Here is an 18,602-nt window from a genome sequence, read left to right as displayed (position 1 = left end):
GAGCATCACCAACAGTGTCACATACTACGGGGAAGTCAAGTAGGAAAGGTTTTTCAAGTGTCCAGTGGCTTTAGCCCCTGGGTGGCACTAGTGATCTGGAGGGGAGAAACTTCACTTGAACAGTGGGGACAGAAGTGGTTTGGGGAACAAATGACATGTAAGGAAGTAGAGACAGCGAGGGAAGACTGGCTTGTCATGTAGACTGGCTGCCATGGTGGGAAGGGAAGAAGGAATGGGGTGGCTATTGAAAAAATGTTTTTAAAGAAAAAGATTTGAACATGTTTAAAATCTCAGTGAATACTGCCAGAAGAAAGGAAATATTTATAGATGCAGGAGGAAAGAGAGAGGATGCTGGGAGGAGCAGGGTCCCTGAGGAGTCGGGAGGAAGGGAGATACTGCGGGAGGTAGGGGGAAGAACCAGCCTTGGAGACAAGGAGTCTTGCCCCATCCCTTGAGACAGGAAGCAGGAAAAAGGGTCGGATGCAGATAAGTTTGCAGGTGGCAGGGCAGAGAGCACAGGAAGTTAAGGAAGTTCCTGTCTGATGGCTTCTGTTTTCTCTGTTAAGTAGAAGGGAAGCGGTGAGGCAGGAAAAACGGTAAAACCTTGTCAATAGCCCAAGTGGGGACTGAGGCAGGGAGCTGAATCGTTTGTCTGCCGTGTTGCTGGTCCTGCATCTGTACCCACAAGGCTGATGCTAATCCATAGCAAGTGTATCCTTTCCTCCAGTAATGCCCAGCTGCCTAGGGCTGGGTATAGCAGAGGGTGATGTTGACAGATTGATCCAGGACTGGTTTTTATTTCCCATGTAGGCACAGCAGAACTAAGGATCAAGGAATATCCTGGATATGAAGGGGAAGAAAGTAGTCAGGAGGGGTTTACTGGAGGAGAAAAAGGCTGAAAAATAGGTATAGTTAAAAAATTGGAATGTTGAAAGGTTGTGGTCAGGATATTGGGAATTCACGATTTTTGAAATGAGGTGCTTCTGGATGATTTCATCCCTCCACCTACCCTTTCACCCACCAATCTAGTCAATTACCAAGTATTTATTTTGCACCACACGGAGATCCTGCTGGGTGGGAATGCAGCAAGGCCCATAGTCAAGTAGAACACACATGAAGGTTACTGGTTGGAGTGGCCACGGAAACAAGAGGGCACAGCACTGGACAGATCAACCAGAAGAAGACTCTGAACTAGGGGCTAGGCTGACTGTGGGAAAGTAAACAACCACCCACCACCCCATCCTTCCCTCTTCCTCGCTGGCCCCAAAATATATGTTGGTGGAAGACAGTAAGCGGGACGGGGAGCTCTTTACTAGAGGGTGGAGAACCAGTATCTTTGAAAGGCACTGGAGCATTTGAAGACAGGTGATTTCCAGGCACTGAACACAAGGCTTCAGAAGATGAGCTCTCAACTCCAGAACCTACACAGGAAGCCCTCTCTGCAGAGGAGAGGCAGGTTTCAGTTAGGGCAGAACATTTTGGGAAGACTGAAGATGTAGCAGTATTAAGTATTAATTTATTAGTATGGAAGGGGCTTTCTTCATGTCACATAAATAGCCTTAAGTGCCAGGACTAAGACTACCTCTTAAAATATCTTAGCATTTTTCTCCCTGTTCAGCTTTTATGCTAAATTTATTAGGTTACTTAAAAAAAAAAAAAATGCAGGTGTTTGTTTTTAAATTACTCTCACAGTATGTAATAAAACAGATGCTAAGTGGTCAATTCTTCTATGGCCAAGCCTGGGACGGTGGACAGATATGTTCTGGCTTGTCTAAGATTTATTGACCATGGTTACAGAGGAAGTCTCTTTCAGAATAATTACAGCAGCATGTGGAGTTCTGTGGACAGCAAGCTAGGTAGCAAACCTATCGGTCTATCTCAATGTCCAGATTCCCCTCATCTTTTCATTTTACTTATGAATGCAAACATACTATAAGAAGAGGCTATACTATAGTTCAGGATAAGTGGAGAGCAGTAGCTTCCAACTGAATCTGATGAGTCCATTTCAAAGACAGTAGCCAGTGAATAGTGGCTGTGCTGGACTACTATAGACCAAGTTGGGAAATGGGATATAGCATAGGAAACTGAAAACTTATAGGGAAAGATTGGCCCACAAAGGGATTATGGAAAAAGTTTTAGGTGGCAAAGGTGAAACAAATTAACCTGCAGTAGACTTTTGCAGTCTAGGTTATCACATTAAATTACTCCCTCCCCAACCAAGAAACAGCATCATCTTCTATTTGGCTGACTTCTTATCTGGCCCTTTTCCTGCTCAGATGCACTGGATGAGGAAGCCAATAAATCCCACTACAGGAATGAGATTCTCTACTAAGCAAACCCCTAGCTTGTTTGAGTTTGGCCATGTTAGCTATGGTGGTGGTAGACAATCAACCGTGATGAATTTACAAAAGTCCATTTCTCAAAAGCTGTCTATATTATTATTATATTTTTCTGGACCTGAAGGTGTTTCGGAGTGTACCTCAAATGACTACAAACCATCCACAGGATGAGTCAGAATGGGGACTCAGTGCACAGCTACTGTCTTCCCATCCTCCTTTTCTGGACTCTCAGCTTAAGAGACTTGACTTTTGAAAAACGAATTCCCCTAACTCATTATTTCAGTCTCGCTTCTTAACTTGCTTTTCAGCAGGTAGGTGGACAGGGGTAGCCAAGATATTGTTACAAAGTTAAGGAAGACAGCAATTCTAACAGAAGGCACTGAAAGAACAAAACTTAATAAGATTAGGACTTCCAGTCAAGATGGCAGAATAGATGGTCCCCAGCACCACTCTCTCCTACAAATCAACCAATTTACAACTATAAAGAAGCAATGACAGCCACGTTGGGGCTGCCAGAACTCAGGGGAAGAGGAAGAGAGACCTATGGAGTTCATGAAGGCAGGAGAAGCCACAATGAGAGAAAGAAAAATCCACTCTGACCATTTTGAATCCTGGCTGTTACCAGGCTGGAGCTGCTGAGCACACACAGCAGGCACCGGCAGAAGCCACAGCTGTGTCCTTTGTATGAAGTTGGTTGGAGGCGGCAGGGGAGAAGAGGGCCTTGGTGGCCCCCAGGCCAGCAAGACTACTAATAGGGTTCCCGTGTACCCACATAGGAATGAGGAGCCACAAAAACTGAAAAAAAAGGAAGCACTCAGAGGCCGGTGAGTCATTGCAAGGGACTGGCCATAGGCCGGTCCCATGAAAAATGTTTGTAGCACAGGCAGTGAGGGAGACGGGCCCACTGGGGGAACACTGGGGCACAGCAAGGACAGCTGATCCGCCCCTCAATCAGTAGGACCATTCAGAGGAGACTGGTCAGGAATACAGAATTGCATGGGGTACAGTTTGATGAAAATACTCAGGCCCAGACCAGTTTCTACATAACCCAAGTGCACCAGATCTCATGAGAGCTGGAAGTACCTATAGTGTTAACCATTAAAGACTGAGCTGCACAAAAAGCATTCCCTAGAGAATCAGCAGCAAAGTAGCAATTTAGCTCAACCACAGAGCTCAAGTACTGATCCCCACAGGAAGTCCCCCCCATTTTAGAAGTAAGCAAAGGACAACAAATTAGTTCCTGTGCAGAACAAGTGGTGGGAACAGCAAATAATCCAACACAGAACTGAAATAAAAAACAAAGTACCTACAACCAGAGACAAAGTTTGATATTATCTAGTAAAGGTCTCATTTCACCAAAGAACACCTATAAAACCTAGAAGGTCTGGAAGTCCCCTGGGCTACCAAGCCAGAAAGTTAGGGAGGGCTGGGGGCCTCAGCCATGCCCCCCCAACACTCACAACCAGCCCAGTGATGACCACCAAGCCACTGTAAAAAGCGCCCCATGCTCTCCCAAGCCAGGGTCATGGGGTGCCGAGAGCCTTGGCCATGGCCTCCACAATGTGCAACCAGCCCAGCGACGACCACTGAGCCATAGCAAGAAGGGTCCCAGGTTCCTGAGCTGGTGTGGTTGGGGGCAAGAGCTTTTCCCACACCCCTCCGACATCTGCACCCAGCCCAGCAATGACCAAGCCATTGCTGGAAGCCTCAGGGTGTCCCCTGTGGAAATGAGGGGGGTGCCACAGGACTCAATCCTGCCCTTCCTCCTTCTTCCATCCTATTTCTTTCCCCTTTCCCCTCTTCCCCTCCCTCCCAAATGCTCCACAACATCATAGATTGTTAAAAAAATAATATTTAAAAAAAACCCAAATTTAATAAGATAAATACTGTTATTAGCAAATTAGCAATTCCCAAGTGGACTTATCCATCAGCCATTTGGGAGTATTACTGATGTTCTTAAGGCTATAAAAGGGGCTCTTAAAGGACAAAACCTCTAATGATGAGTAATCAAGTAATTTCACTTACCCTTCTAGAGCTATGACATTCAGATTTTTGTAGATTTCAGAGTTTATTTCCATTGGAAACTACTCCAAACATGTATTCAAAGGTTCCTTAGACATACCCCAAAGATGAGTCCAGGTCCTTGCCAGACTATTAACCGTAAGAACGGTTTCCTTACAACACACTCATAAGCCAGGCCCAGCCATAGCCACAAAGGGAAACTATACATCTTACAAATTTTAGGCCCAAATTAGACTGCTAAAAAGCCTAATCTACACAGATTTCTTCTTAGCTCACTGCTAAGTCTTTTTATTTATTTATTTACTTATTTTTATTTTTTTTAGGAAGGCAGCTTTATTCAGCTAAGTCCACGCTATAACCATCTCTAGGATTGAGTCTTTTAAACTAATACCTCACACGAGGAGCAAGTTACCCCTAAGCATCCTACTATGAACAAAGTCTATTCATATTACATACACAAGAAAGATTTAAAGACATTTTTAGAGGTTTTTTTTTTTCATTTCTTATCAACCTTTGATATCATGGGCAGTACCTTTCAATAAGTAGCATAAATACAGTTTATAAAGATCCCAGACAATTAATACTCTCCAAAATTTTACTACAAACCTTACTGTCAAGATTACATGACAGAGTAATGGTCTTTAGTTAGATGAAAGTCCTGAGTTAAATTGTATAAAACAAGGCTAAGTCTAACTTCCTGTCTGTTCCCCGTTATTTTTTCAAAACGAAAAAATTATTTTTAATGTTATAAAATGGCACTTGTCCATTAACAAAAAACTTAAGCAATGTGAAAATAAAAACAAAATCATTGTTAAGATTTTATGACATCCTTCCAAGCATCTCTCTATACACATATATGCAAATGGATATGTAGTTAAGAAGTTTTATAAAAATGGTATTATACTAAATATACACTTCTATAAAGTGATGTTAATCAATATATCATAAACATTTTTCAATGCATATAAAATTTTCCACTAAGCATTATTTCCATAAATACATACTATTTCACTCATTATAGGGATATAACTAATTTATTTAACCAAATTTACATTACTGGGAATTTAGATTACTCCCAAGTTTTCCGTATTGTAAGGAGTCTACCATAATCATTCTTGGATTATCTTTGCTCGTATTGTGTGATTATTTCTCCTAATAAATACCAACGTGTGGGAGGGCTGAGTTAAAGTTTATACACATTTAAAATTTATCTATGTATTGCCAAACTGCCCTCCTGAAGGACAATACCACTCACATTTCCTCTCTGAATGTGAGACTGTTCACTTTTCCCTTAACCTTGCTCTCCAATTCTGGGTTTTAAAAATCTTTACCAATCTGATTGGCAAAAAAGGCTTCCCATTCTTTATTTCACTTACATTTCTTTAATTATTCATGTACTTATTTTAAATATTTGCATTTACTATTTTTGAATAGCCTGAAGCATTTATCAATTTTTCTTTTTCTTACTAACTTGTGATAACTCTTGGTAAACTGGAAATAGTAAGCTGTGTTGTAACTATATCTGTTTGTTATGTGTTTTCAGCCTTGATTATGATTGATTTATGAACAAAAAAGTTTTAATTTTATGTAGCAAAATTCGTAAACTTTTTTGTACTTGATTTCCAACATTTGAGACATACTTAGAAAGGCCTTCACTGGACTGTTGATTATAAAAATGTTCACCCGTACATTTAAGGCTCTTACGACTATTTTTTACATTTAGTCTGGAATGCATTTTGGTAGTAGGAGAAGGTAAGGACCTAGTTCTTCCTCTTCCCCTCAACACCCATCACAGTCATCTCAACACATATCTCAATTATTAAATGGGTTATTTTTTTTAGTCAATAATTTGAAATCCACTTCTCTCCCTATCTTTTGCTCTTTCTTTTTAAATAACAAACTAAAGGCTGCAATTATCAACAGGCTCTGTGCCTTCCTGCCATGGCAGAGGAAGGATAGCATTCTGCTGGTGATATGGTTTCACAATCACATACTGCAAGTGGCTTTAAGCTGAACTTATACTGAAGCTGAACTTGTTGGTTTAGTACTAGGAGAAAAGAAAACCACAGCATCAACCAGACTAAAAATAAAAGTTTTATACTTGGCAGGTATTTCATAACTCTTTAAATAATCAACACTAAATAACCCTGTTCATAAGAAAACTCAGCTATTGGGGGTCTTTCTGTAGAGCTAATGCTTCCTGATGGATCAATACAATGTAGATCTGCCCCAAATTAGGCAACATACAGACACCATCCTGAGCTCCCCCGTGGTTAAGGACAACCACTGGGAACAACTGCCCTTTAAATTTTTTAGGCTCAAATAAATTTTCCTTTATGGATTAGAATTCTGGATACTAACTCAAAATCTATGCAAGGGCTTCAACTGATTCAAAGCTCTGTTTCTGAGAAAAATTGTCTCTGTCTGGGAATCAATACTAGTTGGAATCCTAAATGCTCACATGGAGAAGCAACCTCTGCTACCTGTTCTCTGGCATTTTAAGCAGATGGATCTCTCTCATCAGCAACTGAGAATCTTGGTATTATTCACACTGATTTAGAGAAGTCAACCAGGACCGACTTGAAATCGAGCACCTGCCAAAGAAGTACCCTCTGACCCATAGGTGAGAGAGTCCATATGTGATATGCTATATTGAGGGGAGGGAGCCCAGTTTTAATGATCTTAGCCCTGCCTTTTCTGAGTCAAGATTTAACATTACAAAGACATCTATACAAAGTCCTATTTATGTTTTTTGGAAAACCACGGCTGAAAACATTGCCTGTCATATACATATCTCTTATAAGTGAGCTTCAGACCTAACGGTGAGATACATAGATCACCCCAGATGTCTCATACGTTAAGTTCCTCTGCCTCACTGCTTACTCTGCTTTAAAATATGAAAGTACTTCAAAAAGTTTGTGGAAATATAGAATTGAAAGTTAATACAAATCTTTCCATGAACTTTTTGAAGTACCTCGTATTTTTTCTTTGAATTTTGACATTATGAGCTCCTTTAGGTCTCTTGATGAAGGAGAGAGAATGTAAGTACCAGAAGTGGAGAGATTTGACTGTTTTGGTTGGTGCTACATTCCCAGTACCTAGAACAGTGCCTGAATGTAGTCTGTGGTCAATAAATGTGTGGAACAAATAATGAGAAAATGAATGATTGAATAAATAGACACCTAAATATATATCACATAAAAACAGAAATTAAAAGATGGTACTGGGCATTGACACTTATTTCTTTAGCTGAAATCCAAAGGGAAAGAAAGATTTTGTTTGTAATCTCCTTCATACATCCAATAAACCTTCACTGCATATCTACCGAATACCAGAACCCATCTGACACCGTTGTTGCTCTCAAGGGGCTCATACATCTACTGGGATAAGTTAATTCTGGGACAGTGTGACAAGCAAATGGTCAGAGATGTGTGCAGATACCCACAAAGCCCAGGCGAGGGCACCTGGCCAGATGGGAATATAGGGAGCTGGGCCAGGGAGTGGGGGACGGTTCCTGAAGAAGGTTGTGGCTGAAGTGAGGCTCAGGGGAAAAGCAGGAGTTGGTCAGGGGGAGAGGCAGTGAAAGGCAGGACTCCAGGAGTCCCACGGACAGAGCAGAGCAGAGAGAACCAGCAGAAAGAAGTGGATGTGGATGTAGCACTGAGTAACCAGCAGAAAGAGACAGGCAGTGGTGGGAAGCGAAGCCATGGAGAGGTGGAAGCCTGGCACACCCCAAGGGGCCTGAATCTTATTCTCTTAGCAACAAGGAGCTTTTGGATGGGTCTTACACTGGAAGGTGACCTGGTCGGATCTGCCCGTTAGAGGGTCACCTTAATGTCTGGGTGCAATTTGGACAGAGGCAGACATGACCCAGGTCAGCAGGCTCAGTTAGTGCAGGTGAGAGCTCACAAGGGCCTGGAATATCACATGGTTTCAGAAATGGAGAAATGCAAAGGAGAACTATTTTGGAGAAAATTGCCTGAGTACTTTAAAAATACATTTTTATTCTATACTTCATTATTACTAGTATTCTTAGATAATTTCTATGGGGTTCTTGCTTTATGAATTTTCCTTTTGTCATTTACTACAGAATACTTTGTTCTAAATGTTTTATGACAATTCTTGATTTAAAAAGACAACTACTAAAGCTGTCATGACAAAGTACAGCAGCTTCTCTGCTTGCTTAGTGAGAAGAGCAGACAAAACAGAAATGTAACACTGACCTTGCTAAATTTACCTCTGGGAGTATACAGATCTAGATAAGAAAGCATGTATTGGCAGAACTTACAAAGTTATTTGTAAGGTTTATTTAATCCTATCTCAGCAATAGAAAGGACTTTAAGATCAACATACAGGCTTATACAAATGCCCACCCCCATATTAAGATGAAAAAATAAATCTTTCGAATATGTTTTAGAATATGACATAGCCTATAGAAATAATACTTTCGAAAAGATACTCTCCCTGCCAGCAACCTTACAAGAGTATTATTCTCAGTCACTTTTTCTCATTTCCAGAGTGATGATTAGACAGTGAGTGAATAATTCAGCCCCGTGCTTCACCACCCATCACCACCATGTGACTGACGTTACCTTATGCACAATGAGCTCATGAGTGCCATCTGGAAGAGTCCTACCATCTTCCTGCATCAGTGGGACAAAAGAGAAGCCAAACAACTTCTTTTCTCCTTTCTCCTTTGCTGTGGGGGAAAAAAAAGAATTACTTATTTAAGTGCATGATTACACATCTGTGTTCAGAAACATAATCTGTCAAGAATCACAATCATGAAGAAATCTCACCCACACCCCCAGCTCCCTCTACACAATGGAGAGCAGCTTTTATGATAGGACATTACTGAAAGTAGCCACCCTATAACCCCATACTCCTGTCCCCTAATCTGTAAGTTATATTCCTTGCCTGGTTTTTTTCATGAGGCTCACTATCTGTAAGTATGCTTTTTTCAAAAACTTGTGGATTGCCTGGTACTTTTCCTCACATCTCAGCCCCAAGCATCATGGAGGGCAGGATTCTTAGCTGTTTTATTGTCTGAAAGAGTGCCAAGAACATAGTAGGTTCTCAATAAGTATGTGTTAAATAAATGAACAAGTGAATGGATGAATGTGAAACGTGATGTTTTGCTTACTACCCACACAAAGGGAATCACTAAGCTTTGCCTTGGTCCACGACAGAGCTTCTTTCCCTATATCCACACAGTGAGCCCCGTGGAAGCTGCCTCCTCGGAGTGAGTCAAGCACACTGAAAGATAATAGAAATTGCGACTTATAGTTTAATAGAGCCTTAATGTAGCAGTACTCTGGAACCCAGAAGTGAGGCAATGAGGTCTCCAGATGCCTAATTAAGAATTACAATGGTTAGAAGTGCCAAGGATCATTAGGAATTGTTTATAGATGAGGAAATTGAGATAGTAGTTGTTAGGTGACTTGCTCTAGATCTCTTAAATACTATTCCAGTTCTTTCCACCAAGCTCCTTTTCTCCAAAAATGGAGAGAGTCTTAAGAGAACCTTGTTTGTTCAATTAGACTCTCCCCTTTGTGCTTAGATGTGCAGGGAGGAGTTCTCCGGGACCGGCCGCCTATTATGGGCTGGATGGTTATTCTTTCCCAAACAAGTGTGGAAATGGAATGCTACAGTGGCATTGAAAAGTTCAGCTTTGGGGTGCAGTAAGACCCGAGCTGGAAGAGTTAGATGCAGTGATCCCAAAGATCAGGCAAGAGGTTTAGCGACACATCATTTCATTCCCTTACAATTGCTCTCGGCATCTAACCACAGGGAAGGGGAGCCTCATGTAGAGAACAGAAATTTTGGCTGGCTGGTGTTGGTCCCTAGCATGAGGACATCCCTGAAAATGTGATTACACCAAAGGACTTTCTTTTAAAATCATTAATTTTAACCCCAGAGAGAAACTGGAAAAATACAGATGTTTTATAAAGTTGAGCAAAAATCACAGCAAAGATCTCTGGGAAGAGATTTCCACATTAATGGTGGTGCTGGAAGTTATAATTTAGAGGAAATGACTTATTTAGAAATAATTTCCTAAGTTTATTTGACTATTTGTCTTTTTGTTGTGGTCTGCGGTATTCAATTCAGGAAGATAAAGAGAATAATGATTTCATAACACACAAAATTAGCAAAGATAAGAAATAAAGCAATAATTTCCCCCAATTTGCCTTCTGTTATAAAATAAAAACGAATACCAAACAAAATTTAAAGTGCATGATGATTTGTCCTGAGCTATTAGATCAGGATTAATGAGCTGAATGGACTGTTATATACAGTATGCACAGAATGATCCCCTTATACTAAGAAAAAAACCCCTAAATTAATGAATTCTACCTCCGAACTTTCCAATTCATTCTTTCTAGTACCACAACTCCAACAATTCTGCCTCCTGGGATCCCCAGTTCATAGAGCCTCCCCTCCTTCTCCCTGGGCTCTCACATCCCATTTCTGTGTCCATCTTTCTAATCCCTTTCTTGCAAATTACCCTCAATCCCCTCACTCCACACTTCCATTGTTAACACTTCATCCTGGTTAAATCCAACTTGCAGGTTACTTTGTGCCAAACTTGACTAATTTCACTTTAATTGATGCTAAACCAAAGGAATTCAGCACTAACCACAAAGGAATCCTTAGGTGAGCAAATCTTCTACATTTACCTAATCTACTCCCCACTTGCCTACTTTTCTAGACAATTGTTTCATACATCCTCCTCCCTTCTTAAGTCTCCAACAGGTTGACATCCTCCTTACTCTTAGTGTATGTGGAGAGAGCGCTCACAGGGTCCAGGCCTCACCTGTGAACCTACCCACATTTGTGTCCTCCTGTACTGTCCTCAACTGTCCACATGCCTACCCAAGGCCAACTAATTCTCCTGTGCAATAGATTCCATGCCCATTCCCCCACCTAAGGACACTGTTCCTACAGTTGTCCCCTCTCTCTTCTATACCATCAGTTTTTTCCTCTCTACATTTCCACCAAATAAACATGCTTTAAAAGCTCCAACTTTAAGGAAAAAATCTAATGTTCCTATACAGCTCCCATCCCGTTTCTCTGCTCTCTTCTATCCTTTTTTTAAAAATAGCCTTTATTTTCTGGAGCAGTTTTAGGTGCACAGCAATACTGAGAAGAAGGTACAGAGATTTCCCATATGCCCCCAGCCTTCCCGCATGCACAGCCTCCCCCACTATCGACATTCCCCACCACGGTGCTACATTTGCTACAATCAATGAACCTGCATTGACACATCATTATCACCCAGAGCCCACAGTATGCATTAGGGTTCACTCTTGGTGTTTTACATTCTATGGGTTTGGACAAATGTATAATGACATGTACCCAGCATTACTATATCATAGAGAGTAGTTTCATTGCCCTAAAAATCCTTAGTGCTCTGTCTGTTCACCTCTCTCCCTTCCCTAACTCCTGGCAACCCTTGAGCTTTTCATTGTCTCCAGAGTTTTGCGTTTCCCAGAATGTCATATAGTTGGAATCATACAGTATGTGCCTTTTTCAGACTGGCTTCTTTCACTTGGTGATAAGCATTTAAGTTTCCTCCATGTCTTTTCATGGCTTGATAGCTCATTTCTTTTTAGTGACGAATAATATCCCATTGTCTGGATGTACCACAGTTTAATTATCCATTCACCTACTCAAAGACATTTTGGTTGTCTCCATGTTTTGGCAATTATGAATAAAGCTGCTATAAACATTCATGTATGTTTTTGTGCTGACATAAATTTTCAAGTCCCTTGGGTAGATACTAAGAAGTGTGATTACTAGATCATATGGTGAGAATATGTTTAGTCTTGTTAGAAACTCTCAAAGATTCTTCCCAAGTGGCTGTATACTATTTTGCATTCCTATCAGCAATGAATGAGATTTCCTGGTGCTCCACATCCTTTCCAGCATTCTGCTCTAGATTTTGGTCATTCTAATAGGTGTGTAGTGGTTATCTCCTGTTCTTTTAATTTCCATTTCCCTGATGATATATGATGTGGAGCAACATTTTATATGCTTATTTTTCATCTGCATATCTTCTTTGGTGAAGGGTCTATTAAGGTCTTTGGCCCATTTTTTAATCAGGTTGTTTGTTTTCTCATTGTTGAGTTTTAAGAGCTCTTTGTATAATTTGCATAATAGTCCTTTATCAGATATGTCTTTTGCAAATATTTTCTCCTAATCTGTGGCTTGTCTTCATTCTCTTGACAGTGTCTTTCACAGAGTAGAGCATTTTAATTGTTACGAAGTCCAGTTTATCAATTCTTTTTTTCATGGATCATGCCTTTGGTGTTGTATCTAAAAAGTTATCAGCAAACTCAAGATCATCTAGATTTTCTCCAACATCATTTTCTATGAGTTTTATAGTCTTGTGTTTTACCTGTAGGTCTATGATCCATTTTGAGTTAATTTTTATGAAGGGTATAAGGTCTGTACGTAGATTCACTTTTTTGCATGTGGATGTCCAGTCTTTCCAGAACCATTTGTTGAAAGGCTATCTTTGCTCACTGTATTGCCTTTGCTCATTTCTTAAAGATCTTATGTGGTCTTACTTATGTGGTCTATTTCAGGGCTCTCTATCCTGTTCCATTGATCTATTTGACGGTTCTTCTAATGATACCACACTGTCTTGATTACTGTAGCTTTACAGTAAGTCTTGAAGTTGGATAATGTCAGTTTTCCAAATTTTGTTATTCTCTGTCAACATTGTGTTGGCTATTCTGGATCTTTTGCTTCTCCATATAAACTTCAGAATTAGTTTGTTGATATCCACAAAATAACGTGCTAGGATTTTGACTGAAATTGTATTGAATCTATAGCTCAAGTTGGGAAGAAGTGACATCCTGACAATATTGAGCCTTCCCACCCATGATCTCAGATCTTGTAATATTTATAGAAAAACTTCTCAAAAGATCAATCTCTGCTTCCCCTTCCTTTCCTCCATCTCATTCTTGAACACATGCCAGCCAGGCTTTTGTCACCACAAATCCACTAAAACCACTTGTCAGGTTCAATGACTTCCATGATGCCAAAACGAATGATAATTTCTTTCTGCTCACCTTACTTGATTCATCACTGGCACCTGAAACATCTGATCAATCTTCTCTTGAAAAACTGCCTTCATTTAGCCTCCTGGATTCTATTCCTTGATTGCCCTTCAATTTACTGGCTATTTCTTTTTAATCTCTCTTAATGGCTCCCTGTCATTTTCCCAGTTCTAAATGTGATGAGTACCTGTGATAGTTAATTTAGGTGTGAGCTTGATTAGATTAAGGAATACCTAGAAACCTGGTAAAGCTATCTTTTTGTGTACATCTATGAGAGTGTTTCCAGAAGGGATTAGCATGTGGGCCTGAGTGGACTGGATGGGAAGGATCTGATCTCAATACAGGTGGGCACCATCTAATCTGCTAGGAGCCTGGAGAGAATAAAGAGAGAGGAAAAGATGAATCTCTCTCCATCCACTGGAGCTGGAATACACTCTTCTCTCTTGTCTATGGACATCAGAACCCGAGACTCTTCAGCTTCTAGGTTCCAGGACTTACACCAGAGCACCACTGGCTCTCAAGCCTTTGGCCTTGGATTGAGAATCACATCATCGGCTTCCCTGATTGCGAGGCTTCCAGATTTAGACTGAGCCATGCTACTAGCATCCAGTTTGCAGTTGGCCTATCATGGGACTCCTCAGCCTTCACAGTTGTGCAAGCCAATTCTCCTAATAAATCCCCTTTCTTATATTTATACACATGTCCTATAAGTTCTGTCTCTCTGTAGAACCTTGACTAATATGGTGCTCTAGGGATCCATTGCTGGACTTCCCTTTGCTATCTAAACTTACTACTTAGGAATCTCATGCATTTCATGGTTTTAAAAATCATCAAAATCAGTGATGTACTAAAGCCGGATCATACTGGTTCGCAAGAGCTGAACGTCCACATCTTCCCCCAACTCTACATTCTGTGACATCATACTGGTAGCGTGAAATTGGCCACTGTGGGAGTATTTGCTGCCCCCCACCCACCAAGTGCTGGTTATTAAATATTTACAGCAGACCACTGAACCGGATGCTCTCATTCCCAAGTTTAAGTCTCTAACCTGGACCTTATTCAGCTGCCTATTGACATCTTGATTGTCAACAGGCATCTCAGATTAACACGTCTAAAACAGAATGTTTGATTTTAGCTCCCCAAACAGATTCTTTGTTTTCTTCCCTAGTTCATTAAATGAGCACTTCATTTTCAGGACAAAATCCTGTGGTCATCCTTGACTCTTCCCTTTCTTTCACATCTGTCAATCTGTCAATAACCTGTAAAAAAAATAATCAAACCACTATCACGCTAATGCAGAGCACTTTAATTTCTTACTTGGAGGGCTATGAATGCCTCCCAAATGATCTTCTTGTTCCCACCTACAATCTGTTATTCATACAGCAGCCAGACTTATCTTTACCCCAAATCCTCTAATAGCTTCCCTCACTCCAAATAAAATCCACAGCCCTCATCATGACATATAAGACAGTCGAAGATCTGGCTCCCCCACTACCTCTCCAGCCTCCTTGCTATTGCTAGAAAACACCAAGCATGTTTCATTCTCATGTCTTTTGTCCTTACTGTTCTCTCTGCCTTTAGCACTTTTTCCCCAGCTCCCCCTATGGCTCAGGCTGACACATCTCTTTTACAGAGGCCTTTCCTGACTCCCTGATACAAAACAGCAACACAGCACCACCGCTTTCTAGCCCCAACCCCGATTTAGTCTTCACTGCACTCATCAGTCACTACCTGACAGATTACGTATTTATTTGCTCACTTGTCTGTCCTCCCTGTCTGGAAAAAAATCTCTGTGAGAGGAGATGTTTTGCTGTGTTTGCTGATGTAGCTCCAGTAACCAGTAAAGCGCTCGGCACATAGTGGGTATTTAATAAATATTCACATTATTGTTTTATAAATAAATAATGTTTTTTGAATAAATATATGTATACACAGGAAAATATTCGGAAGCCCATGTGATAAAATGATTACATTGGTTACTCGTTGTTTGTGGGATTATAGGGATTTTTTTCTTCTTTATGCTTTGCTATTTTTTCTGACTTTCAATAATGAACACTAAAAAAAAAAAAAAAAACCAACCAAATCTGTGAATAATGTTTGAAGGACAAGGACGAGAGGGCAGAGATCTAACAGATTTTGCTGAAAATAACCTTTATTCTGCTTCCCAAGTTCTGAATTATAACAATTTTCTCCAAATGCTCTTTTTCCCTTTCCCCGCTGTTTCACATTTATTTCTTCTCTTTTTCTTACCTTAGAGTTCAAAGCTCATAATAGACCCAAGTGAAAATGTAAAACAAAGATTGTTAGAAGGAATAGTTCATTACGTTTTCCTACTTTAAGTCCTTCACATGAAACTCTTCTGGGAGTTTAGAAGAATGGTAAGACCCTGTTAGCCATCTTCTTGCACATTGAAACATTCACAAAGCATAATTTATGGAGCTCCCTGAGCCAGTTCTGAAATATGCCACAGCACTGGCAGTGAACAAAGTCCTCCTCTGCCTGAACCTTCAGTGAGTTATACCATCACTCAGGTGAAGTCACTGCATATCTTGTGGCAAGGCCCTGACTCCTTCCAGATTGGAAAGGAGCTTGCTACTTCTTTTCTGTATCTCTCACTTGTTACAATGCTCCCAAAGCAAGATTCACCAGAACCTTCTCCAGTCACAATGTACATTCTGGTAGTGCCTAAGACACACTTCAGGGACACAAGGAATATCAAAAGATCTCTGAGTCGGGGGTTGTTGGAGGCAGGAAGTAGGGACTTGAGAAGGTGGTAATACGTGTGAAAGAATTAAAATACAGACATCAAGAAATGACAACATTATGGGTAGTGATGTCCACCAGGACAAATCCTATAACATCTCTATGCCGTTGGTGGTTTAAATCTATAAAACAAGACAATTACTTCACATCATCTCTAAGGCCTATTCTGGCTGACGTTCTTGACTCTCGTCTGAATTCTGAGACTATACAGTGATGCAGACATACAGACACAAATCAGATAGAAATCTGAGCCCGACAGAGGCTTCTCTAGTGGCTTCAGAGGCCCAGAAAGTCCTACTTTGTTTTCCTGATCTGTCTGGGAGCTAGATCAGCTCTTGCTTCCAGAGATACCAGACTAGTCAGGGTTGCCTAAGACCACTAGGCCCAGTGAAGGTTTTTTTTTGTTTTTTTGCAGTTGGCTGGTAAGGGGATCCAACCCCTGGCCTTGGTGTTATCAGCACCACTGTCTCTAACTGAATGAGCTAACCAGCAGCCATTCCCAGTGGAGTTTTTAATGCTGTCTCTCCCCTTTCTGTCCAGTCTTTCTAGACTGTGCAAGCGACAAACTGATTTTTAAGAAAGAGATCAATTTCAGGAGAATCCTATAGATTTCCCATAGGTTATTTTTTTCTCCTTTCCTTCCTTCCTCTGTGTCCATAGAGGTTATTTGCTATTCCAGAAGGAGACCGCCCACTCACCTCCCAGGATTCCCACTAGTCTTCATTTTCCCCTGGGGGTCGGGGGGCGCCGTGGGTGTGTGTGTCTTTCATTTGTCTCACGCTTTCTGCAGATCAGCTCACATTGTGATTATAGCTTAGCAAGCAGACTACCCCAACACAACAAATGAGCCATGTAGCTAACCCCACCAAACACTTACTGGAACAATGCCGAAATTCAAAGCGGATGTGCGCGCCCCGGAATTTATCCACAGGAATAGGAAGTTTCAGCAGTTCAGACCACCTGGGACTGTTGTTGTGATAAAGCACAAACGAGTGGTATTCACTAGCTGGTGGCTCTCCAGAGCCGAAGGAGATAAAATCCTAACAAAGGAAATGCACAGGTTAAAGACAGCTTTATTGAAAGATTCCTCTGAACACAGCAGAGCAATCACTTTGCTAGATCTGCCTGCTCCCCAAACAGCACTTTATGTGAAATTACCACCCTGGTCCTTTTCCGAGCTGTTGCTGACCTCACTCCTGCCTAACAGGTGTGGCTGGTTAATTCTGATGCTGGTCTTTCAGGGCTTTTGGTGCCAACAGCAGACCCCAGAGACATGTGTGACATGGGCAACTGCATGCCCCACTTGGAGCTCAACTAAGTGGCAAAATTCCCAACCTGCTGTGGTCAAAAGCCCTTTCTGTCCCTTGGTGGGTGACTCACTAAGGCCCAGGTAATTTGAACAGGTAATTGTACTTCACCATGAAGAAGGCACTCATGAAAAACACTTCTTCCATAAAGGAACTTCCTATTATCACCCCAACTAGTAAGTAGAACCCCAGTCTTCATACTTTATTCCAGTCGAAATGAGAATACACAGGATTAAAATATGATATATATATACACACACACACCAATTGCCAAAGAAGAAGCATTCATCTCCAAAACTATGACAGATGAATGGAAAAAAATGAAATGACATAAAAAAAAATACTACATTTAAGGAATAATTGCTATAAGGAGATTGTTGACACAATTAAACAAAATGTAAAATTCATTTTGTGCTTCTACTTTCTTTTCTGAGAGGCATTTTAATTATTAAAAAGAAGGAAAAAAGAAAAGTTTAGGGGTAGAGAAGAAAAATAAGAAAGAAAATACTGCAAATCAGAAATTAACTGATCACAATGAATATGAAGTCAAAGCAATTATGTAGAACTGTTTTACCAAAAAATATACAGTATTAATGTACCTTTAAGGTCTGGCCACTACTATCCACAATGAACATTGTAACTTCCACATTTCTGGCCACACTCTTCCCTCCTTTCTCAAATTCTCCTCTTTCTATAGTGATGTATAAATCATTTCTCATTTCACCTATTAGGAAAGGAAAATTAAAACCATGTTATATATTATTTGGAAATGTAATAAAGTATTCTATCATAAAAACTTTAGTTTATAAAATATAGTGTTATACATAGGAAATATATTTATACTTTTATAAAAGGGTCGCAACCCTTCCTGCCAACATCCAAGAAGAAAAGCCAGCCTCAGCTAGCATGAATTAGTAATTCTGCAAATGTACATCTCAGAGGTGAAAACTGGAACTGAGTAGAAAGTGGGCATCAAGTCTCACCATTTTTCAATATTTCTCTCATTTCATTTATGAGGTGTGATTACAAAATGACAGCCTAGCAGGGGTGGCTTATAGAAACCAGTCTTATTACTTTCTAGTCACAGCACTTGAGAGTAGAAGAAA

The 18,602-nt window shown here is 40.6% G+C and overlaps 1 protein-coding gene across 1 annotated transcript in view; it reads right to left on the bottom strand.

Moving 5' to 3' along the window:
- DOCK4 (dedicator of cytokinesis 4) overlaps positions 1-18,602 on the bottom strand; it is a 433,780-nt gene that overhangs the window by 139,063 nt on the left and 276,115 nt on the right. Inside the window, exons 14-16 of the mRNA XM_063098749.1 lie at positions 18,096-18,220; positions 17,067-17,229; positions 8,954-9,060 (exon numbers count right to left, since the gene is read on the bottom strand). Of these exons, the coding sequence (XP_062954819.1) occupies positions 8,954-9,060; positions 17,067-17,229; positions 18,096-18,220 (395 nt within the window). The remainder of the gene's footprint in view (positions 1-8,953; positions 9,061-17,066; positions 17,230-18,095; positions 18,221-18,602) is intronic.

This window comes from Cynocephalus volans, chromosome 6 (genome assembly GCF_027409185.1).
Source record: "Cynocephalus volans isolate mCynVol1 chromosome 6, mCynVol1.pri, whole genome shotgun sequence".
Taxonomy (NCBI): Eukaryota; Metazoa; Chordata; class Mammalia; order Dermoptera; family Cynocephalidae; genus Cynocephalus; species Cynocephalus volans.
The sequence above is the reverse complement of the archived record's forward strand: the minus strand, read 5'-3'. Positions and strand labels throughout refer to the sequence as shown.